The sequence below is a fragment of the Anopheles funestus genome, chromosome 2RL (assembly GCF_943734845.2).
Source record: "Anopheles funestus chromosome 2RL, idAnoFuneDA-416_04, whole genome shotgun sequence".
In the NCBI taxonomy this organism is placed as follows: domain Eukaryota; kingdom Metazoa; phylum Arthropoda; class Insecta; order Diptera; family Culicidae; genus Anopheles; species Anopheles funestus.
This window is the reverse complement of record NC_064598.1, coordinates 66,755,060-66,778,943: the sequence shown is the minus strand read 5'-3', so window position 1 is coordinate 66,778,943 and position 23,884 is coordinate 66,755,060. Positions and strand designations below refer to the sequence as shown.

The 23,884-nt window shown below is 43.1% G+C and overlaps 5 protein-coding genes across 8 annotated transcripts; 2 read left to right on the top strand and 3 right to left on the bottom strand.

Annotated features, from left to right (window-relative positions):
• Nucleotides 1–254: 254 nt before the first annotated feature.
• LOC125762285 (protein pigeon) lies at nucleotides 255–6,261 on the top strand. Of its 2 annotated transcripts, none has more exons than XM_049424195.1 (4): nucleotides 255–1,136; nucleotides 1,221–2,659; nucleotides 2,735–3,980; nucleotides 4,346–5,257. In XM_049424195.1, the coding sequence occupies exons 1-4, from the start codon at nucleotides 1,073–1,075 to the stop codon at nucleotides 5,032–5,034; spliced, it is 3,438 nt and encodes a 1,145-aa protein (XP_049280152.1). In that variant the 5' UTR covers nucleotides 255–1,072; the 3' UTR covers nucleotides 5,035–5,257. The 2 variants fall into 2 exon arrangements, with proteins under 2 accessions (XP_049280152.1, XP_049280153.1); XM_049424196.1 differs by lacking the exon at nucleotides 4,346–5,257 and adding an exon at nucleotides 5,336–6,261 and having other exon boundaries at nucleotides 262–1,136.
• On the bottom strand, nucleotides 5,921–8,922 carry LOC125762301 (uncharacterized). Its single transcript, XM_049424235.1, has one exon. The coding sequence runs from the start codon at nucleotides 8,483–8,485 to the stop codon at nucleotides 6,710–6,712; it is 1,776 nt and encodes a 591-aa protein (XP_049280192.1). The 5' UTR covers nucleotides 8,486–8,922; the 3' UTR covers nucleotides 5,921–6,709.
• A 79-nt stretch (nucleotides 8,923–9,001) lies between these two features.
• LOC125762292 (protein SDA1 homolog) lies at nucleotides 9,002–11,517 on the bottom strand. The gene is made up of 2 exons (XM_049424215.1): nucleotides 10,390–11,517; nucleotides 9,002–10,313 (listed from the first exon to the last, which is right to left on the bottom strand). The coding sequence occupies exons 1-2, from the start codon at nucleotides 11,409–11,411 to the stop codon at nucleotides 9,047–9,049; spliced, it is 2,289 nt and encodes a 762-aa protein (XP_049280172.1). The 5' UTR covers nucleotides 11,412–11,517; the 3' UTR covers nucleotides 9,002–9,046.
• Nucleotides 11,518–13,635: 2,118 nt separating this feature from the next.
• On the top strand, nucleotides 13,636–15,730 carry LOC125762312 (zinc finger CCCH domain-containing protein 15 homolog). 2 transcript variants are annotated; one of them, XM_049424261.1, is made up of 5 exons: nucleotides 13,644–13,678; nucleotides 13,760–13,853; nucleotides 13,963–14,406; nucleotides 14,492–14,983; nucleotides 15,046–15,730. In XM_049424261.1, the coding sequence occupies exons 2-5, from the start codon at nucleotides 13,785–13,787 to the stop codon at nucleotides 15,295–15,297; spliced, it is 1,257 nt and encodes a 418-aa protein (XP_049280218.1). In that variant the 5' UTR covers nucleotides 13,644–13,678; nucleotides 13,760–13,784; the 3' UTR covers nucleotides 15,298–15,730. The 2 variants fall into 2 exon arrangements, with proteins under 2 accessions (XP_049280217.1, XP_049280218.1); XM_049424260.1 differs by having other exon boundaries at nucleotides 13,636–13,853.
• Nucleotides 15,731–15,736: 6 nt separating this feature from the next.
• LOC125762299 (serine-rich adhesin for platelets) lies at nucleotides 15,737–22,901 on the bottom strand. Of its 2 annotated transcripts, none has more exons than XM_049424232.1 (4): nucleotides 21,135–22,901; nucleotides 18,338–18,840; nucleotides 17,493–18,212; nucleotides 15,737–17,413 (listed from the first exon to the last, which is right to left on the bottom strand). In XM_049424232.1, the coding sequence occupies exons 1-4, from the start codon at nucleotides 21,258–21,260 to the stop codon at nucleotides 16,888–16,890; spliced, it is 1,875 nt and encodes a 624-aa protein (XP_049280189.1). In that variant the 5' UTR covers nucleotides 21,261–22,901; the 3' UTR covers nucleotides 15,737–16,887. The 2 variants fall into 2 exon arrangements, with proteins under 2 accessions (XP_049280189.1, XP_049280190.1); XM_049424233.1 differs by lacking the exon at nucleotides 21,135–22,901 and adding an exon at nucleotides 19,113–21,120.
• Nucleotides 22,902–23,884: the final 983 nt, after the last annotated feature.

Below are 23,884 nucleotides of genomic sequence, written 5' to 3'. Positions count from 1 at the left end.
GTTCAGCAATTTTATTATCAGCTTCTAGGTATTAAATCACCATGCGGTTTTCGCGAAAAACATCCATAATCCATCAAGTTTTTATATGTTTTTTTCTACATCCATAATCAAAAAGCCTACACAACAAAAATCGACATTTTAGCAATACATAAATTCAATTGGAATTGCTGTTTATATGGAAATGTTATCAATAGGCTACATTTTGCTAGGTTCTCTGCTTTCGAGAAAGTGGCATTCCCATTTGCTACTTCTGCATATCAGTCTGCTGCGACTAGTTGGCCTCCTATTATGCTGACAAGTCTGTAGGACGATACACGTGTTCTGCAACAATTGCAACTCGCGATGCTCAGAATCGGGTCTGTTTGTGAAGATATGCATATCATTTAATCCTCTTAACATATCCATCCCACAGAGCATAATAATTGCAGCTCCAGTTGCACCACAGAAATCGCAATTCAAAAATCAAACACGCAAATAACCACCTTTCAACCGTTGTTTACAATTGCATGCGCGCATGTGCGTTGTTCAAAGGCAAACAAAAAAGCGTCGTTCGTTGCTCGGAACGACGTCTAACAACTGCTGATAAGAAAGGGGAAACGATACGGAAAGGGTATAGCGAATGTGCGGGAAATGCCGACAACGCAAACGCAGCATTAGAGCAGCGGCGAAGAAAATTGTAATCAGAAAGGCAACGAAGGTACGGGCAAGGTGGGTCCAACCGTAAACTTATCAGCAGCACCGAATTCCAGCATCATTGACAGAGTGGCACCACGAATGGTGGAAAGATTATTGATTTCAGCAGTGTGATGTGTAGACAACAAGGCATCAGAACCAATAGAATTAAACGGCGAGTTCTATCGAACCGGAAAGAAAAAGTTCGTGCGTTTTTGTAACTGTTTTGTAGCGGTGTGGCTGCTAATGGTTAATTTACACAGTGAAACACAATCCGGGGCAAGTGATTTCCACGGATTTAATCGATTTGCACTCGCGAAGAATTGACCTGTTTGCGTGGTGTGTGTGTGTGTGTACTAACTAGTCTTCTGGAATTTGCGTGGCATAGTGAATAAAAATCATGCTGAAACAGGAAAATTTGGCCGCCAATTTTTGCGGTTTACTATCCGTGAGCGGAAATAAAGGTATTGTCCATCTAGTACATCTATTTCAAGTAATTATTAAAGTTTCTTTTAATTGATCATTTCCACTTTTTTCCATCACTTTAGATGTAGCAATCGAATGGCGTATACTAGGCAAAGAGCAGGATAGTTCCCTGCTGGCTAGCTGGGTGTCATTTGATCCTAAAAAAGGACGGGAGGAACAACGCACCAATGTGGGCATTTACACACCGAAAAGCAAAACGTTCGACGTGCTTTATACCTTCCCGAGCCGGGAAAACGTTATACAGGCTTCGGTCAATCTCACCCACACGCTTTTGCTCTACGTAATGAAGGAGGTTAAGCAGGACGAATTCGGTCGCAACTGTGACGTGTATCGTGCATTCTTGGTGGAGGTGCGCCCCAAGGTGGAATCGGTACGGCCCCATCTACTTGTCGAAGTCGAGCGTAATCGGCAGATTATGGCTACATTCCTGTGGCGCAAATTGTCCACATTCGAGAAAAATTATCAGGATAAATTTTTGCTTTTGGTGCACCATGAGCACGTGCTGTTGTATACAGCGTCGTTGAAAAGAATCGAAACATCATCGGAAGATGAACGGTACGAGCCGGTCCTTGCTTCAGGCGGTAGCACTAGGATCGATTACACCAACCCAAACGCCTGGGAATTGGATCGGGATGCAATGAAAAGTGAAACAATTACAAAAGCGTTCATATGGGCACAGTGGGACCCCATCGTGCAAGCGCTGTACTACATACACCTGAAACCAACCACACGAACTATCTTCGAAAAGGAAGACGAATCTGCGGGCGAACAAGGGGAAGGATCCAAACGGCTTCAACCGACCCTATCCGCGTTTCAGTTTCACGATGATCTACCGACGGAGACGGTGCTGAACATACCGTTAAATTTACCGAAAATTCCTTCCTCCAGCAGCGAGGACATTTACGAGGATGACACTGTGCCCTTGCGTATACACGATTCGTCCCTTAACCTGGTAATAGTAAGCGACGAGTCGGGGATGCTTTTCGTCTGCCATTACTATCTTTATCAACCGATCAAGCAGCAGGAAGAGGAAGCACAAACCGCCAACGGCACCGCGCAGAACATTTTCGACGTACACTTTGCCTACTCGGTCACGATCCTGCACCACGGTTGCGTTATACACTGTGTAATGCCGGGCATACCGTGGGAGAAGGCCAAGCTGATGAAACCCACCTTTACGCTGCACGGCGATCATCATGTGCTCGTGTTTCAGGCGGATCTGTTTATGCATCTGCTCGATGTAGGACTATCGCATGAACCTTCGTGCCATATCGTATGTGCACCGTTTACGCGTGCTCCCATTACGCAGCTGGTGCCATGTTTCGCGACCAACAACATTTGCTACGATTCGGCCACACTCGATCTGATCTCGATAACGATCCCAAAATCGCATCTGATCGATGCATTCCGGAATGATACGTCGATCGATAATCGGCTCGCGATCGTGCACTACTTCCTAGCACACTCGAATGGTGGTGATATTATAGAAATATTTTCCGAGGTACGTTTGGTGTGATCGTAGAAATTTTTTTTAACCCCTTAATAATCCATTTTTTGCTAATCTTTACAATTACAGATATTGAGCATCATTATGGAACGCCCGCTCCATCTGGATACGGTGCCATTGTTGAAGGAAGCCCTTGTTGCCGGGACATACGCTTCGGCCAAAAAAGGTCTCACCCAGGATCAGTTGGCACTGTTCCGTTTGCTTCCACTAACAACCTGCAGTACGGCCAAGCCAATCGAGGCTAAAGTGGGCAAGCTTAATGTGGGGCTTTCGCATGAAACGCTCTACAACACTTCGATGATGTTGCTCTCGCCACAGCAGCGGCTGTCACCGTTTCGCAAAGACATCTGGACACAGCTGTGGGATCGGCTCAGTGATAATGGTGGCAGTAGCAAAGAACGACCACGCTTTCACCAGGATCAGGTGCGCGAAAAGCTTATGTATTCGCTTGCCTGCTATCAGCCGGAAGCCTTGTCCCGCTGCACAACCCCTATGTCACCGGCTAACCCGATCGGAGGTTCGTTCGGGATGGACTTTGTTGCCGGCACTAGCTCGGCCGGTGGACGGGCACGGTTACAGAACGATCTACCGTTCGCCGAAACGGAAGCATGTACGGCCAACAAGCAGGAGCTGGTACTGAACGTGAATCTGCGCGAACTGAGCATGCATTTGGTGAAGCACAGCGTAAAAGAAGTAACCGGATTCCGGTGGTTAAAGAATGCGTTTTACGATACAAATCCGGCCACGTCGCATGTACACGCGGTAGCGACACGATACGTTGCGGCCCAGCTGGAACAATCGCGAGCGCTCTGTGTGCTTATGAGCCGTACGGCGGGGCTCGATCATGCGCTGGCGATCGATGGTACCGAAAGCCGCGGGTTCGCATTGATCGATCAGCTCGAACGTGCGCTGCAGGTACGATTGTTTGCCATGCTCGAGCGGTACTGTTTGGCGGTGGAAACGCTCGCATTCCCATTACCGCTCGGATTTTGCTCATTCTTCTCGTACCTCGGTTACCGGGCACTGTCGTTCGACACCTTCATGCAGTACGTCGAGCATCATGTGTTCGAGCTGCAGATCGACGTGGTGAAGGTAATCTTTGCCGACATTGAGGACACGCAGGATGGAATTCGGCAGAAGCTGAAGCTGCTCATGATTTTGCCACGATCGAGAGCTCGCCGGTTACTGAATAGCTGGAACCATCCAGTAAGCGCGATGCTGCGCGGACGTGAACACGCCATGAACATCCTGTCGGGAAATTCGGTACATCCACGCGGATCAGCACACCATAAAAAGCGGGACTATCAACCGAAAGGTAGAAACAGCAAGTATACAGATGGTTGGCATCGTGGGTTGCATGGTTTTTCACGTATTTGTTGTTTGTTTTAAATGTCCCTCTGTATTGTGTTGATTATATTTATTTATCATGTTTTTGAATGTTATTGTTTTAGAATTTGTGTATTTTAAATTTCTTATTTATTATCCCAGTTTTGTTTTTTCGTTTCGTAATCTGTTCTGTATAATTCGACCATTCGACTGAATCCATGTTTCTTTCCGTAAGTTTGTTTAGATACTATTTTCAATCATTTAATTTTTTTCACACAATTCTCATCGTCATCGAAAAAAATCGTCTCATCTAGTGCATTTATTATTCATTTTATTTATTTGTTCTGCTTTCAGTTTGTGCATGGTTTCATAACTGTTGTTACCGAATTTTCATTTTCTTTGGTTGCGCTAAATCAGCAGAAAAAGAGTGCCTATCATCATCATCATCCGCATTGCACGCCAGTCGATCCTTCCGTAAGCTTCCATCATCCTCCCGTTCCTCATCTTCGGAAGCTTTCTCACCCGCATCCTCATCCGAACTTGATCAGATGGAAAATTCATCCCGTTCGCGCAATCTGCGTACGTACGCGAGCTTAAACGCGCTACGGCTCGTAACGTCGCCCTCGTCGCTGGTCGACCTGGAAACAGGATTAACCGGCAGTGATAGTGATCGCGATCGGGGACCAGATGGAAAAGAAGATCGTCCCAACATTACTATCGCTTTCGGCAGTTCATCACCGACGAACTGGGCAAGAACTCGCGTCCAACGGTTTCGCTGTACCTCCTCTACTTCCTCCTTTTTAATGCAACTTTGTCGCGATACTCCGGATAAAATTGTGCGCTTGTCGAGACGCAATACAGCCGCAACCGAACGTACCACTCGGATGCGGATGCGATCGTCCCACAAGGCTGCATTGCTTCTTAGTGTAGGATATTTAATTGTGGCCAGTACGATCGTTGCTCTAGTTGTGTTTGTGATGCTAGAATTTCGGGTTGCATCTTCCGTTGCGTGGTATACGCAAATGTTGCGAATGCTTTTTTAAACTTCCTTGTGGGAAGTTACTTATGCTCTTGTGCTGCATGTTTCGAATGCATTTTTAAGTTACATTTCTGAGTAAGAAATTCAATCATCCGGTACTCATTTCGCTATTGCATGTTTTTGAATTTTTTTTAACTAATCCACTTCTGTTTTGTTACATCGTTTTTGTTTTTGATTTTGCCATGCTGTTTCTTTGCATTCATGTGGAACATTTCTTATCATACGTCTCGCTATGATAACCTTTTCGTATATAAATTCGTATGCAGTAAATCACGTATTTACCTCTCTGTGTGCATCTGTTCTAGATCTCAGCCAAGGGTTAGGAGCTGCACGGAAGCTTCAGCAACCGTTGGACAATTTTCTCGACCTGCTTACTGCCAAAGCCAACCTCAACGAACTTGACTTTAATCTGCTAATCGAAACAACGCTGACATCGGTGGAAAACTTCCACGTGTAAGACGATGCTTTGGCAAACAGAAACACCAAGTACCAAAACATGATGTGGGTGGTTTCCCTGTGGTAAACTTTGATTGTTTTGCCTGCCTGAAATAGGTACACGCTTTTAGGTGTATCAGTAGTATTGTTCCAACATAGACAGGTCCTGTTTCGGTGAAGTAAAACAATGGATGTGATTAACGGTAGATTCGTAACGAGTGGGATCAGATTTCGCACAAAGTTTGTTCTCCATAATCCGCTATCGAAAAAAACAATAATATGTACATTTTCGTGAGTGGCAATGTGCAATAAAATTTTGCCCTGATTAATTTCACAAATGATACTCATCTTTCTAATCTCAGTGAATAGGTCGGTAATTCAAAACATTGACATTTTTGGTTTCGGATATTGTTAAGGTCCTAGAGTCATTTAAATTGTAGAAATGTTCAGTTAAGTTCAGTTGGTAATCGTTGCTTTATTTCGTACTTATCTCACTAGATGCATTTGCAAGACAAAGAACTGAATTTCTTTTCAAATAAAGCAATACAAAAAAACACGCAAATAAACACCACTCAAGTATACGTGCCAAATTTGATAAAAATTCAATAGAAGGTTTGAAGTAATTATGTGAGAGAAAAGCACACGTGTACCAGGAAGATCGATATAGAAGCTAAACAGAAACAGACCGTAATAAATCAAAACATTGTGCGTCAATTTCCAGCCTATCGATAGGTTTTCTAAACCTAACCTAAGCAAAGAAAGTAATAAAATGAGAAAAAATTACCTTCAACTACAACCACCTACCAGTCTGCTTATGAAAAATATCACCAAACATCATATCATTCTATAACAGTTTACACTTTTATCTGCGCCTTTCCGTGTGTGGAAATTTGTATTACTATTACCTATTCTTCTAATGGCGTAAATATTGTGCATTTCTGCATTTATATGGCTTGCTTTCTCTTTACTACATACTTTTTATATCGTTAACAATTGGTTCGTTTCTCTGGTCCTAGCAGTTCCGTCTGCGGTAAACTTCGGTACAAAAATAAGCTTCATACGTTTTCTCGCAAGCAAATTTATCACAATAATTGCGCCAACACGCTTTAAATACGTTTGTGCGTGTGTAGATTGATTATCATACTCGTTACATGTTTCACTTTGGTTACATTTGCATATCTTTGCCACAAGGCACTATAACCGTCCCTCTTAAAATATAATGCAAAGGAAAATATTCCCCTAACTCACTGACTTTGTAGCGACGAATTTGCTGACGCTAGCTGTGCATTGTCGCATGGAATCCACTGCTGTTGCGATGAGTCCATACCTTGAGGTTCCTGTTGGTTGGAGCGCAATCGACGTTTGATCGCAAACTCCCTCAGAAACACATGCATCGCGGCAAGCAGTACAAAAAATGCGGCAAAAACTATGCCGACAATAATCCACGGTGAAATGTGGTTCGGTTCTCGATAAATTCCTGCGACGTGGGACGATTCGCTTAACTGTGCCTCGGTCGACTTGCCAACCGGTATGATGCGACTGTTATCGTTTGAGCTACCGGAAATTATTAACGATTGTTCGCGTGTGATCTTAACCGGTAGACTAAAACCATCGGAAGCGAGACTTATTTTCGTACCGCCCAGCTGTGGCACATACTGTAGCAATACGTCCATCGAACGTACGTGGCACATTTTCAGTAGTTTCAGCATTCCGACACCGTGCAGCGTTAGTGCCTGCTGCCGATTGGAGGAATACTGTACAGTGATGACGGTAAGGTTCGGCATAACGTAAATCCATACGTTCGGATTGGCCAACTGTATCCACAGCTGGTTGCGCAGCTGTACCCGCGACAGGCGACAATCCGAGTCGCGATCCGTCGCGTTGAAGTATGTCGCTACAATACAGTCGTCCGTAGTGGAAAGATTGCGCATAAGGTGATGAGCATTGCAGAGCGTAAAGTCCGTCAGGTGGATGCACTGTTTGTACTCATCGAACGTCATTACCATTCCGGTGTGTGATGTCGCATTGAACGCCATAATGTCTCGCTCCAGCACGTACATTTTCATGATACCCTCGGACAGCATGGGCACGCTCGTTCCCTTTAGCGTACGGTATAGCAAACGATTGCATAGCGGTATCATTATATTAACTACCACCCGGCACCCATCGACGTTTGCGATTATCTTTGACAGTGGGTACAGTTTAAGCATTTCGCGTAGCTGCAGCTCTACGGGAAAGATAAATTCTTCCGGAAGGAACTTTTGCACCTTCTGTAACTCCGCAAGTAGTTGCGTCGGAGAGATAATGCTATCGGTCAGCCCCATCGATGTGGTGGTTTGTAGCAGTTGCATGAACAGATTCTTCTTAGCAATAATTTTGTTCAGCAAAATGTCCATCAGCAACAGTTGCCCTTCGCGTGTGAAATCGATCGTGTGCGGTCGCTTTGGATCAACCTGGAACGTGTTTCCCGACAGTACGGCCAGCGCCTCGTTGGTGGTGTTATAGAACATCCTAAGCGAAGATGACTCAATGGTGAGCTGGTGATTCACCTGATCGAATTTGCTATGGATGTCGCTTCTATCCTCATCGTCCATCAATCCAAACCAGGAACGAAAAATGCCTCGCTTCATTCTTCTCCCCGTGGTTTTATCATCTTCACAAAAACTAGCCAGCAGTATGCTGAAATCGTTCAGCTCCTTTGTCAGCCCGAGAATGTTATTAATTCCGTCGCAGTTCCCTATGCGTTTGTCTCGCATCTCTGCACACGCCTTCAACAGGTTAGCCACGGTATTGTTTGCCGTGGCAATTTCCTCTATAAACAGAGCTATATCATATTCAGCTCGTAAAGTCCACGAGCTTACCTGCACTTTAATCGTTTTCAGTTCTTCAAAGTAGATTCCATCCGTGTAGAGTGGAACGTTCGATACGGGACTCCCGTCGTATGATGGGAGGGCGATGCAATGTTTCGTTGCTAACAAAAAGCAAGTCAGCGCCAGCACGAAGCTGAACCTGCGATACATGGCTTATTTAGCACTGCCAGGAAAGCAAGGAAGACGAAACTTTCTTTAAAATAGTATGAACACAGACCGTGATTAGGAAACAATAAAAAATTGGAAGCAAAACAACAATCGCGGAGAACAAGTGTCAAACTTATGCCAAGATATGTACAAACATATGCAAACAAATATTTAAGATTACTAGAGCAAAGATGTGTTTGATTGTACAGTTTTTTTACCGTTTCTCTGGCCACACCAATGTTTAATTACTAATCGGAGTTCAAAATCAACCCATCTGGGAACTTCTTGAGCTTGGATTGAAAAAGGATTGACCTAAAATTTTCAAAAGACCTGACCAACCAACCATCCTTCGTTTGATCCCTCACACCGTTAAATATTTCGTGCTAATATGGTTGCAGATTTGCAGCCACCATTACAACGAATCTTTATCGGTTCCCTATGTTGCTGATTGCCTTGTTCCGTTGACGATCAGCTTTCTGAAATGCCATGAAAAAAATAATTAACCCGGTCAATCAAATGTTATTAGGATTACTTTCAATCAAAAGTAATGCGCCGGATTGCCGTTTATTTCATCTTTTTGACGTTCAACAAATGCTTCCTCAACGCTATCTGCTTATCGCGGAACGATTTCTTCAACTTGCCCCGAACCTTGTGGCGAATCATTGTAAAGTTCTTATTCTTTTGTTTTTCTCGGTTCGTTTTGGAACAGTGCGGATTCAAGCGGTTATCCTTGTAGCCAAACTTTTCCCGATCTTCCCGTCCCTTCTGCATGCTTTCCACGCGGGCCTGCTTGTCCGCTTTGCGCCGTTTGTAGATCATTTCGATTGCATCCAACTTAACAAACTCGTGGCGCTCTGTTTCCAGCTGCCGTTTGCGGCTCGAATGCGTAAGTTGCTTTTTCACACGCTCCTGCTCGATGCGTGCGAAATCAGCATCGGTAAAGATTTTAGTCGAAGCCAGCTCCTGCATTGCTTCCGTCGTATTGAGCATTTGCTCACCACTTTTGGACGCCTGTTCCGTACCACTTTCGGCAGTTTTCGATTCCAGCACTGTGGCTTTGGTGACAGTGGGAATTCTTTTCTTTTCTCGTTTTTTCGATTGTTTACTTTGCCTCGGTATTCTCACTTGCTCCTCTTCGATCTCTTCCTCTTCGCTACACTCTTCCCATCCATCGTCATCGTCTTCGTCTTCCTCCTCGTCGCTTTCGTCCTCTTCCTCGTCCTCTTCTTCATCTTCCTGTGGCTTGTGCTTCGAAGATTTGATCATCACGATACCCTTTTTCCTTCTTGCTTCCCGCAACACGGCATCAGTTTCATCTTCACTACTGTCCACATCCACCCAGTCCCCATCCGATTCATCTCCCGCCGAGTCTGCATCTTCTTCCAGCTCTGGTGCGTCTTCTCGCAGCAATGCCTCCGTGCCGGGGATATAATCAGCTGCCACGATTTCACCGTAACGCTTGGGCTTCACCTCTGCACTCGCTTCCGTCGGACGGCCACGATCCTTCTTGGACAGCAGTTTAGGCATTTGTTCGCGGTACAACATTATCAACGCCTTCGATGACATCATCACTGACTTTTCCTTGTAGTTTTTATACATCGTTAAATCTTGCAGCAAATCTTCGTTCATCGCCAGCGGGCAACGGACGCAAATTTCACGAACCGCATTCAAACCGATCGCCATGACATCGCTCGAGTTGCGCTCGGTGACGAAATTGTTTACCAACGTTTTTATCACCGGTTCGATGATATCCGGCGGAATTAGTTCGTGGGACGCTTGTGCAGCAAACTGAAGTATCCGAGTGACCTGCCGTTGATGTGGTTGAATAAATCTGCAAAGAAAGAAGATGAAACGATGAACATATTAGAACCTGCTCCAGCCGAACCTGAACCGACTGTTCCACTTACCGGGTTATGTACGGATAGAAACTGAACAGAAACAACTCGTGAATACCGATCAACCGCGATATTACGTCCAGATGCATCAATTTCACCTCAAATCGCTCATTCGCATCCTGCAACTGTTTGAACAAATTCTCCGCCATTCCCTGCGGATTGTGAATCAAGTGGATGGCGGAGAAGTTGAACGCCACCGGTTTTTTCTTCTTCTTTTGTGCCTGCGTGTACAGTTTTTTGGCCGTTTCCACCTTCTTCTTGCGCTTCTTAGTTTTCTTGTTCACCTTGGCTGCCATCATGATACCCTTCAGGTCCATATCGCGATCACTGTCGTCATCGTCGTCCTCTTCGTCCTGCTGATCGGTTCCCAGGAAAAACTTCAACGAGGCCACCGATACCTTCGTGATCTTCGAGAAGCACCCAACGTTGGCGATGACGTTTACCGTTTTGGCATCGTTCCATACCTGCTTCCGGTACAGTTCGATCATGATGTCCACCGACATTTTTGCCGCCTTCGGATTCGTGTCCCGCAGCATTGTGTACATGAAGTTTTGCAGCGTAGAGTTCAGCTTCATGTCCTTCTGCTTCGCGTTCATGTTTTTGATGTCATTGATGATGTGATTCTCTAGGAAAGTACGCAGTGCCTTGTCCGGACAACGCAACAGCTGAAAGAACAATTCCAGCAGATCTAGCGGTGAAATCAAATTCTTATTGCGCAACAATATCAGTGCCCGGCAGAAGGTGTTTCGCATCTCCGGATCAAGCGTGGTTGAGTGTGTTTTCAGAAGGTCCACCAGCGTTTGCGGAAACGTTTTCAAATCCTCCAGATAGCACTGAGCCACCTGTGCCAGAAACATGATCGACTCGCAGAGGTTTTTGTTTTCCTTGTCCGGTTCCAGGCGAAAGATATCGAGCACGCTGTGGAAGTGGTGATACTGCTGCAAAAACTCATCGCGGTACGAATCCGGATCGCGCTTGATGAGATTTTGCAGTTGGGGCAAATTGTCCGGCAGCTGGTTATTGTGGCGCACCATTTTTACGACCGAAAGTTGCACTTTTACCCAGGAGCATGTAAACAAACACGACCAATTCACAGGCTCGGCCACATGGTAAAGAAATACTTCAACTACGTGTACCAAGGTTGGCATACATTTTTTTGCTTTGGTATGCCTTGGACATTATGACAACCCAGACACCAAAAACAGCAAGCGGAAAGTTAAAAAGTGGAATTTTGAGTGTGCTTCCAAGCAATAAATTTTCCCCCTTTTTGTCAGCAGCATCATCTGGCGCGATAGCGTGTGCATTAGAACGCTTTCCACTATTTCCGCATCGTTTTTCCCGCCATTCGAATCTATTGGAACTACAGGGAAACACACATGATAAGCTGCGGAGAGCCCACTTTTGGAAATCGCGCAAGCGAATATGAAAGTGCGGAAGGTTGATACGGAAACACCCAATATGTTAGCAAATCGCCCAATATAGATACGAAATCGCGTGCAATTGATATAAAAGGTCAGATTGGTGAGGCCGTTTGAATGCTGGGTATATACTTGTCGGTTCGAGAGTTGAAAAATGTAAACAAACATTTTAAAAATATTTTTTAATTATATTACGTAGTTTGTGGTACGGTGGCGGTGACCGGTGTACCTTTCCGAGATCGTTCTTTAAGCGTGCGCATGCTGACATTAAATCCAACATCGCGCGCCACGCCATAAAATTGTGTGGCGTACATTTTCCGATCCTCGATGGTCGTCGGTGCGTTACGCCGCTCCGGTATTAGCTTCACCATCTTCAAGGGGTAGTTGAAACCTTTTATTTCCCTCGGTAGGGTGGTAGTGGAAACTCGCACACCGTGTTCCTGCAACAATTTTTGTGCCAGTGATTTTAGCGTCACCGTACAATCGTCATTGATCCAGCATTGAATATCGCTTATGGCTTGCTGCGATAATATTTTTTGCCCATTGCCACCACGTTTCTTGGCTTCGACCTGAAATGCTGTTTGGTATTTTTTGACAATACCGTAAACTGTCGTTAGTTTTATATTCAGCATTTGGCTAATGGCAGCATGAGTTGCTCCATTTTCATACGTTGTTACCACGCGCTCTATCTTCGTTGCTCGTAGTCTTTCGACGTCGAAGTGCTTGCACTGCCCCGTTTGCACTTTGAACTAGTTCAGAGCTTTGGCTAGAGCTCATGTTTGCTTATCCCTGCGGGCAAAATAGCTCGGTTTTAGCATGTTGCCTCTGTTACTCCTACACGAAAAAATTTTGTATTCGCGTAGGAGTAACAGAGGCAGCATGCTAAAACTGAGCTATTTTGCCCGCAGGGATATAAATGAAAAATTGCCGATTTTAGTTACAGTTAGTTTGCCTCAGTCCTTTGCTCGATTGTAACTTACTTTACTCTTACACGGTACGTTCTTGAACCAAAAATTCATCGGCAAAGAAATTACTCCTTTCGTACTCAAGCGCCTGCAAGACATGAAAAGGCACGGAAATTTTAAACTTTTACACTATTTTAAACAACTCTTGAACTATTTTAAACGTATACATACCTTCAGGGGCATGATTGTATACACCAAAAACTAACGTACGTTTTGCTATTTTGTAAATATCCACAAAGCACACAAAATTTGCCAAAGATTAATCCGTAAAACTGTAGACGCTTCGCTTGTAGACCAATATGAAATATTTTCTATATCCCAACGAATTTTAGCCTTCTCAACAGAACAGTTTTGAACACGAGTGTATATAGGCACTGGTTTAAATCTCCAATTTGAATTTTAGCATGTTTTTGAAATACAGTTTACAGTTATAGTTCGCAATTTCATTTTGAGTGAGATAATATTACAATAATATTATTAAACAATAATTTTGATTCGATTTTCGGAAGCACAAACTACGTAATTTAATTAAAAATTATTTAAAAAATATTTGTTTACATATTTCAACTCTCGAACCGACAAGTATATACCCAGCATTCAATCCGCCTCGCCAATCTGACATTTTATATCAATTGCACGCGATTTCGTATCTATATTGGGCGATTTGCTAACATATTGGGTGTTTCCGTATCAACCTTCCCTACTTTCATATTCGCTTGCGCGATTTCCAAAAGTGGGCTCTCCGCAGCTTATCATGTGTGTTTCCCTGTATATTCTGCTGTATGGGAACTTAAAACATCTGGATCGTTGAATGTACTCATATAGACTCACCTACGTCAGCTTTTTTGAAAAAAAACATCGCCATTTGTCAACTCGGTAGACCGACTGTCAAAGTCATCTTTCGGCAAGTTGGTCGCGGTGTGTTTTTGGCTAAATTGTTGCCATTCCATTGCACATTATATCCCTTTTCTAATCAATATTTATTCAATCAAACAAAAGTGTATAGGAACTTCCTAGCCACAAAATGCCGCCCAAAAAAGCTCCTTCCACGTCGAAGAAAACGGAAGCTAAAAAAAAGGAGAAAATCATCGAGGTACCTGATGACGAAGGGCGAAGTGAACGCCGGAATTAAATGTGTCGATATCATTGAATGTTCCATTTGGTCCTTACTATCCTTTGCGAATCGCGCTCTTTTTTTGCAGGATAAAACGTTTGGACTGAAGAACAAAAAAGGAGCGAAGCAGCAAAAGTTCATATCCCAAGTGGAAAAGCAGGTGAAGAGCGGTGGACAACATAACCTTGCCCAGAATGTGAACGTCAAGAAGGAAGAAAAGGAAAAGAAGCTGAAGGAACAGAAGGAACTGGCCAAACTGTTCAAGCCGGTGGCAACCCAGAAGCTGGAGGCCGGGGCCGATCCTAAGTCGGTACTATGTGCGTTTTTCAAGCAGGGTACCTGCACCAAAGGGGACAAGTGCAAGTTTTCGCACGATCCTGCTGTTGAAAGGAAATCTGAAAAGCGTTCGATTCACGTCGACATGCGAGATGCCGATATGAACGATACGATCGAAAACTGGACCGAGGAGAAGCTGGCCGAAGTCGTAGCGAAGAAGCACGGTAAAGAGAAAACGATGCCCACTACCACGATCGTAAGTATTGCGCATTTGTGCTGACAACTATTGCTTCCTTGGTAACGTAAGATCATTTAAACCGTCTTTTTTTATCTTTCGTAAGATCTGCAAATACTTCCTCGATGCCGTAGAACGTTCATTGTACGGTTGGTTTTGGGAGTGTCCCAATGGCGAAAAGTGTATCTACCGTCATGCCCTCCCACCCGGGTATGTATTGAAAAAAGACAAGAAAAAGGCCGAATCACAGAAAGAGGAGATATCGCTGGTCGATTTGATTGAGCGAGAGCGGGCAGCGCTCGGGCCGAGTCAAACGCGCGTTACACTAGAATCGTTCTTGGCGTGGAAGAAACGTAAGATACAGGAGAAGAAGGACAAGCTGCAGAAGGAGGAAGAGCGCAAACTGAAGGACTTCAAGGCCGGTCGCCAGAATGGTCTGTCCGGTAGGGAAATGTTCAGCTTTAATCCGGATCTGATCGATGATGGAATGGACGATGGTGAGGTGGCGGTCGAATCATACGGTCGCAACGAAGATGAGGATGATACTATTGAGTACAGGGAGCTGGATTTGAACATGCTTAGTCTAAACATCAAAGACGTGAGTTTGCTTGCCGCCTTCTACCGAAAGGTTGAAATTAACTGTAACTCTCATTTTCAAAGGTTGATAATACTGGAACGGTTGCTGAATCCGACCGGTGGGAGAAGATGGCTGCGGAAGCAGCTAGTCGAACCATCGTCGAAGATATTGACGGTGAAAATGCTGCCGCAGGAACTACGAACGATGCTGCACCTATCAATGAAAACCTGTTCCTGGAAGAAGACCTCGAAGGATTGGATGACGAACTGAGCGATGACGATGATGACGAGGAAGATGACGGTGAAGCTTCTAACGAAACGAGTGAAAAATCGTGATAAAACACCTGAGCGATACATCTCACTCCAGCGAGTCCGGACCCACTCGATCAGCTAGCACAAGTCTACATTGTCGTACTTTTTGCAGATTCCGATATTCTCTTATCGTACGTACGAAATGCTTCTTCGTTGCAAACCACTCACACGTACAGTGTGCGAGAAAAGTGTTGGAAAACAGTTTTAATTAAACTATAAAATGTAATAAAGATAGTGTTTACATTTTGCTTCTGTAATTATACATCGAAAACTATGAATGTTTTTAACTCCTGCCACTATTAACTACAACAAAGTTCGACCACATTTTTTTCAGAGTAATTTGCTCTGAATCATATTGCATTTTCAGACTTCCGCACAAAATGTAGCTGAAACGATAAGAAAATGTGTATCATTTAATATCAAATGCAATAAGACTTATAACTTTGTTTCGAACACATTTGAATACTTTTGTATTTGATTTTTTTTATTTTCATTATTAATACATCAATCACAATGATTTAACAAGACGTAAAAATTAAGAAATATTTTAAGGATCGACAACAAAATTTATTAACTTATTACACATATCATTTATTGTTTTTGTTTGTTTGTGTTTTTCTGCTAATAGTTTTTTTTGGTTAGTTCGTGCTAACGAACGAAATCTGTCCACCTAGCTTAAAGCTTGCTTTTTTTTGTGTAACAGGGTCTAAATCCATTTATTATTATTCCTTCGGGTCGTTAGTATGCGTTTATGCCAAACGTGTAAAATCTACCATCCACATTCATCTACTTTGTTGGCTAAATCTAAATATTGTTGCTCATTTTTTCTTTATATTTGTTATCGTTTTTATTCGCATCCGATATTATAATACGATTGATAATCATTCCCTCCCAGCGGGAAGCAGCAATAAACGAAAGGCTAACGCAAATGGGTGGGGTAAATTTTGAAGCATTTTTTTTGCGTGATTTAAAATTCCAACACGATTACCTAAATAGCACCACACACAACAACTTTTTTTTCCGTACACGTACTACGATGTTCTGTGCTTCCACAATTAAAGGTCCTGCTAGTGTGTAAGATCTAAATAACGAACTTTCCTTTCATGTGATTGATTCTATACATCGTGCACACACATGCATGGCCGTTAATAACACAGATTATTAAATAATATATCATGAGTGAAATTTAAAAATTAAACAAAACAGAATCGTACAATAAACAACGACTACCATCTTTCTAGTGGTCGTTAGCTCTCCTGCAATTTACACCATATCGCCACGTTCTTTATCCCACGCCCTTTCCCTTTTTCCTCCAGTGGTTTAGAAAAATGCCCCCATCGGTACGCATCAGCTGCAAGCGCACATTTTATGTTTAGCGAAAATGTGTTCGCTAAAGTGTGTTGTTACCCAAATATCCCTCCGCATATGTAAATCTAACTGTACAAAGCTTCTGCATTTCGGTTATGTTAACGCTTCAGCTGGACTGTGACACAGTAATGAACGGAAAACGGAACTGTTCACACTTTCTCTCCCTCCAAAGAAGAAATTTAAAAAGCAGTAACACACATCAACACAGCACCTAATCTTACCGTGTTATGCCATCTTGCGCAAGACTTACGCTGCAGGCGTATCGGGGATTATGGAAGTGAAGAATGTTATCACCAGCGTGCCGAGGAACGAAGTCATATCGTTGAATGTCATCCGCTGACCTTCAGCAGCAGGTTGTTCAGCGGTAGCCGCCGGTTCACCTTCGCTAGTCGTCCGTTCGATCTGTTGCTCCTCTTCAGCTATATTTGGAGTTTGCTCTGTACTTCGACCGGCAGAGCTAGTTCGTGGACGTGGCACAACCGTTCTGTTGCTGGTAGAATCATCGCTAACACTTCCTTGCTGGTCAGAGGTTCCAGACGTAGCGCTTTCCGTTTCGCTGCTGTTCGTTTTTGCAACATTATCCACACCAGCGGCGCTAACGTTCGCTTCATTCGGTAGCTGCTGTTCTGGATTGTGCTCAGGTACATTATTGTTTGGTTGAGCCACCACTGGTTGTTGTTCCCGTTGAGCAACACCATTAGCATCTTGCGCTGGTTGCAACCGAGGTATACGTCGGTCAATCGCCTGATAGACACGGTCTAGATGTTTTTTCCTTTAAAAAATCAAAACACAATCACAATTAAACCAAGCGCACTCTTTAACGGACCTTTGCCGATTGCATTTCTACTTACAGATACAACATCACACCAATGAAAAGTACCGTCAGGCATCGCATCGGAGACGAGTAAAGATAAATGACCGTAATCAAAATTCCAACGCGGCACATGCTGAAGAAAACATCCAGCCAATCGTTGTTTTCCTGCTCCTCGACTACGATGTTTGGAAACCGACGTGCCCGAGCGGGTGCAGCTGCTGCTGGGGCTGCATCCTGTGGAGCAGCTTGTTCCGCAGGTGCTGCAGCAGTCGCTTCGGCACCATTTGCCGATGTTGCCGGAGTTGTCGCATCACCAGCGGCTAACGAGGAACTGGATGGTGGGTTTACTATACCAGGGATTTGTGGTGAGGGAATTTGCTGACCGGATGTCGATGCCATACCGGTGCTAGGATGCGTGGAAGATGATAGGAAAGGATTTGCACCGGATGGTACTCCTGGCAGTACGCCTGTGACACTGCCAGCATCGCTTGCATCAGACGAAGCAGTTGGAATGTTGCTGGTAGAAGGAAACCCACTGGCGTACGGGGCCGGTGTCATGCAGGGGTAATAGGCAAAATTAGGGAAACCTCCAGCCATTGCTGTTGATTGTACGATCGGCACGAATGGAACGGCTGGAAATGGTTGGTTTCCCGATAGGGGATTGAGGGTTGTAGGTGCTGTTTCAGCACTTCCATTAGCTCCAGGCAAACCCGAACCAGAATATAAAGCATTCGCATTTGTTTGTTGCTCGTTGATTCTGCAAATGAAAAAACAGAAACATTTTTTCGTTAAAGTATAGTGTTCTTTAAATAGAATAAAGCTCTCTACATTCTAGACAACATTGGCAATACGATCATGCGATCGCACATGGGCAATACTTACAGATTAATGTATTGATTTAGGTACTGCATGTACGTATGTTGCATGAAATTTTGAAGAGCGGCCGTTTGTTCTACGAATTGCGACGGTCTTGGGCTTGTTCTCACCGTGGATCTAGCCTGCGTAGCGGAACGTTGACGCAGACCATCGCCGTTAGATTCTTCACTATTGTTCACACCTTCACGTGAACTTCCTTCGTAGGTGGAGGATGCGCTAGAGCCGACAGAGGTACTGGAATTGCGATTGTTGCTAGCACCGTTGCTGCTACTACTGCTACTCGTCCCGGCAGAGGATGTACTTGCATTCGAAACCATCTTACTGTTGGCATTCGATTTGCTACCACTGCTACTACTGCTGCCGCCTCCACCGTAATAGCTGTTCTTTGGCGTAAACACTAAATGCACCGTGTGTGCCTGCTGACCATCGTATTGGCGAAGAACGTCCTTCAGGACTACACTGTCGCTGAGCAGCTGGCCAGAGTAGATGAGTTTCTGTTCATCAGTACTCTGCAAAGAGAGAAGGGTAAGAAAATGTTATAAATTGTGTCGAAAAAGAGAGATTATGTCGTAAAAATAACATTTTTAAAAGTAATCAACGATGTTCTATGGTTCTTCTTCTTCCAGATGCCTTCTAGTCTACTGAAAAGCTACAAATAAACTAAGATACCTACAGTGTATGTTAACTTACGTACTTAACGGTGAAACTGTATACGTGGTATCAATATTCAAACGTACCACTCAAATGTAGCTTTATGCGATTAATTAATGTTGTAAAGTACCGTCAGTTACTCTTGAACTCTTGTACACTGGTACGTCCTATTCGAAGTATCATTTAAATCTCACTGTTCAACCTATCCCACAAACAATGTTCAAAGGTAATTTTTCAAACCATCTTTCAAACCACAGTGTTCACGATTCCACGGCCCGTCGTTATCATATGATGAAAACGGCATTATTTTTAAGGCTGCTGTCCCACTACTGACAACAGTTGGGGTTTTACGATTTCACACAACCCACTTCGCCACTTTTTGTACACATTCACAAACTCTTATCATTATCCAACTGGAAAGGGACACGTATATACTGTGTCCTATACTTGTACAGCAAGTGACGTGATTTAGCAGACTTCTGTGGTGGAAGTTGAGCGTTAATTTCTCGAAAAATATGCCTGATGAAATCCGTTCCTCTTCATTCCATTTTAAATATACAGCACCACCGCCTAGAAATAAGACACTTTTTTAGCAATTGTTTAAACGAATTTATAAGTAGGTTCGTACCTACTTCTTACAAAGATACCGTAGTCAACATAACATTGTTTCTTATTGACTAAGAAGGATGTCAATAAAGAAAACACCAATCGTTAATTATCATTCAGGTTGTTAATAATGATCAATTTTAATCAAAGCTCTCAAGCATCATACTTCTAAAAACACAAACAAATCCGTGTATTCATGAAGGGACCCTAATGTAGAATCTGGATTTTGTTTGAAACATTACACACAGTGAAAGCGAGCAGAGATTAGCAACTATCTCAAGTCTTATCGGTTTAAGTATCAACCGTCTTACAGAAACCACCATGGGAATTTCCACAGTACGTACTACCGATTTTGCACGTAGATGAAAATATAAAAAGATGTTTGTTTACCAATACAATGATTTAACAAATTGCACGAATATTACAGAAGTTGAGTTACGGATTTTTTTAAGTATATAATTCTTTTTTTAATCTGTAAATTGAAAAATATTCCGAAAAAATACGGTAAACTGTGGCTGAAAAACATTTAATTATTGGTTGTATTTGAAAATATTAACAAAGCAGAAATAATTGTGGTTTTTGCTATAATTTACTGTCACATACACACAAGGGTGATTTATATTTTAATTGCTTATGTTTCAAATCAAATTTATTACTACAGCTTCAGCATAAATAAAGGGACCATTCCATCCCAGAAGAACAGCATTTGGTTGTGATTGTAATGATTGATTTGCAAAACAATGACGTGTCCTTCCGTCAGCTGTGCCTGGATGTTTTAGAAATTGGAGCTAATTCTACCAATACTGCAACAATAAGCAATTGTGAACGGAAGGTCTAATAAATCAATAACATTTGCTGCCTTAGGAAACAAGGCACATTATATACGAGAAGAATGATGCAATAATACAAGACAAATCTTACCATCAAACATTAGCAGTATTGGGTAAGAACAATAAAGTTCCGTCGATCTACATTTCAACATTCTGCTGTATTAGATGATAGAAAATTTTATGCGTTCAGCAGTACAGACTCGTTAGACAGGCGAAGCAATTAACACACGTCACTGAGTGTGTACAACTGGTTTCTTGTTGTACCTTCATTATACGTGGCCAAACCAATGCACATTGTTTGTGCTGTTGTGAGCCATACATATATGTGTGGGTGTATGAAGACGACCCGTGTTTTCCCTTCTATACTCAAATGCAATCCCTGGTACAAGTGCCAGTGCTTCTAGAACTGATCAGCTTAATTAAGCATGTAAACATCACCAGCGCTTAAAGGCAAGCCGTTCGGGTTGTATGTTTCCAGCTATTTGTCACGTGTACACCGTGTCCGACTGCAATCGATACAACTGTCTGATTCATCCTTTTATTAACTGTGGCTGCGCCACCGCGCAATGAGGCGAGAGTTTTCTGTCGTCCCTTTGGTACCGTGGTGGTGTTGTGGTACGGGTTTACAGCTCTTTTGAAAATCGATACTAATGTTTCGCTAAAAAGAACAGTTCATAAAATGGGAAATTTATTACAAATATTGCGCTACTACTTACCGGCTTGCCCGGATACACTTCCGTCAGGTGACCCTTTAGTCGTCGAATCGTCCAGGAAGGTTCACATTTGATGGTCAGATCTTCGCATTGTTGATTAGATGCTTTCACGATCAACGTTACATCCATGTTTAGGAAATTTATATTTCTCCCTTGCCACCGCTAAATGTTAAATTCTGCGCAGCAACCGGGGCGATCCGTGGAACGTATGTACGTACTCTAGAGTGGTGCTCTAGAACGTTTATATATCGTCAACGATATGATCTGCGTGTGGTAAGATAAATTTTACGTCGCGGAATTGATGTGATACCGCGGCGCTCCTCCAGCAAAGTCCCCAACGGTTGTTCGTTTCTTGCGTTGGAGACACGTTTAGATGAGTATATTATTATTTCACAACACTAGCCCCACAGTCGCGTCCAACATCCACGATCTGTTTTTTTGTGGCGTTTAACTAACACAACGAACAAATACACCAATACTGCTGATTTGTTTTTACGATGCCGCGATTCACACACCGTACTACCTCTGCGCGAGAGTACGTTACGTTCATATATTTGTTTTGTATTTTTTATTATCAAAGTTTGTTGTTTTTAATTTAATGCGTTGCACAGTACATCTTCTCCTTCCACCGGCCAAAGAGCGGACAACAGTGATAAAAAATATGGAAAGGTCCCGAAATATAGGGACAAATACGGGAACCGTGTTGTTGGGTGAACGTCTGTGCGGTTAACTATATTAACTGCGCTCCGTGTATATGTGAGAGGAGATGCTCTGCTGATTAGCAAAAAAAAAACACCCTTGTCACCGATTTCCGTAAAGAACGAATCTATTACGACCCCCGTTCTACGAAGGTTGCTGTGATTTCAGATCGGATTGTCTCTACTGCAGATTGGGTTTTGGCTGTATTTTGTTGTTGTTGTATGCAAATGTCGCCCCGAAATGGTTGTGTTTGCCAATATTGACCTCGCTCGGTAGGCAGATGAAATGAACAGCTAGCAGCTAAATTTAGAAAACCATAACAATGTGTCTTGATGGAGTGGTTCTTGCTTCTCTATTGCATTGCAATTACGGCACCATTAGTTACAGCGTTCACAAATAAGGAGACAACATTTGTAAACTAGCAGATACCCAGCAGGGCGAACTTTAATTACACTAACGCACACGCACGCACATACGGAGGTCACTTCCTGTAGTATGCCACGGTCAACCGATTTAACCGATTAAAGTTCAAGATAAAAAGTTCGCCTGAGCGTCGAACGATTTTTACAATCCGATTCGGATTTTTACTTGATACACACAAACACACACGCACAATGCACAATATCACGGTGCACTACGATTGTTCGATTGCAGCACACAATAAACAATGAAATCCCCGTAATGTCTTTTCACGCCACTGCTAATGTAGGTATACCTATAATTTCCGTTTTCTGCTCGTTGCTTCGAGAAACGCTCGCAGAAAAACGCAGACCCAAAAACAACAACAAATCTAAACCCCGATTTTTCGATCCTTTCACCGTACACCGGACACTAACGGTAGAGGATACTGCTATCCGTGGGTATATATTTTACGTTTATTAAGACGGCGCCGCACTTTCTTCTCGTTTCGCGTTGATAACAAAATTGAGAAAGTTATTCGTTCAGCACATCCGACGAGGCCATTGCACACACAAAGTTGCTCCTGCTTCGGGGTTTGGCTCAATGTTTGTATAGTGTGGAAATTGTGGTGCTTGCTGATTGGTTGAAGCGGATCGTGAGCAAAAAAAAAACATGTCCGACTTTGACAGTTCGGTTGACAGTTAAACGCGGCCGCGATGCATATTGGTTCCCCGCTGACAAAAATCGATGGGGCTTAACAAGGTATGCAGGGCTAATAATCTTGTTTTTATTTTATTTATTCTATGCTAAACTATGTTGAGCTAAAGCGTGTAAAAAGATCCCCCACTTCCCAGCACTCTTTTTGATTACTTGAGTAACTAGGGGGATATATGCTTGATGGAAATGCGGAGTGCGACCTCAAGCGACTGCGTACTGTTTTATATTTACGCGCAAAATGCATTTACCGACGAACGATCGGTTGATGGATCGGTTTGCATAATACTAATAAACGATAATGTTTTAAATTGTTTCAATAAGCTGGCCCTCTTGTCGTAGATGTTCTTTTTTCATCCATTTCCTACGAGTGAGTTCGAAATTGTTTATATTATTTTCTATTTACCTGCATATGCAACTATACAACGAATAATTAGAAGATACAGGCTTGTTCAAGTGTGTGGCTAAATAGTGATAGTTCGATCAAACATTTAAATAACATCTGGTATCGGGAGTGCATCTGGCTCCGCCCATATACAACTTACATATTTCCTAATTTATTAGAACAAACTATAACTTGGGTTCCAGAACCTAGTTAGCAAACATTATCTACTTCCACGATATTTTAACAACGCCGGCCACGCAAGACCCATTGCTGGATCTGTTGTAAAATAGCAGTACTGACCATGCCTTCATTTTTTCAAACTTAATTTGTTTACCTGCGTTTTTCGATTTCACGCTACGTGAAATATCGTTAATTAGCATTATTCTAATCGAACCGTGAAACGATCGCTTGTCCGTTACAACCAATTTGAACAAAAATATAAAACAGTACGCAACCGCCGTGGGTAATAATCAGTACGCAGCCGTCTAAGGTTTAAAAATTGCAATCGCTTCTCTCTATGAGAGTGTAAATTCTCATGCGTAAACCGCCTTTTTGG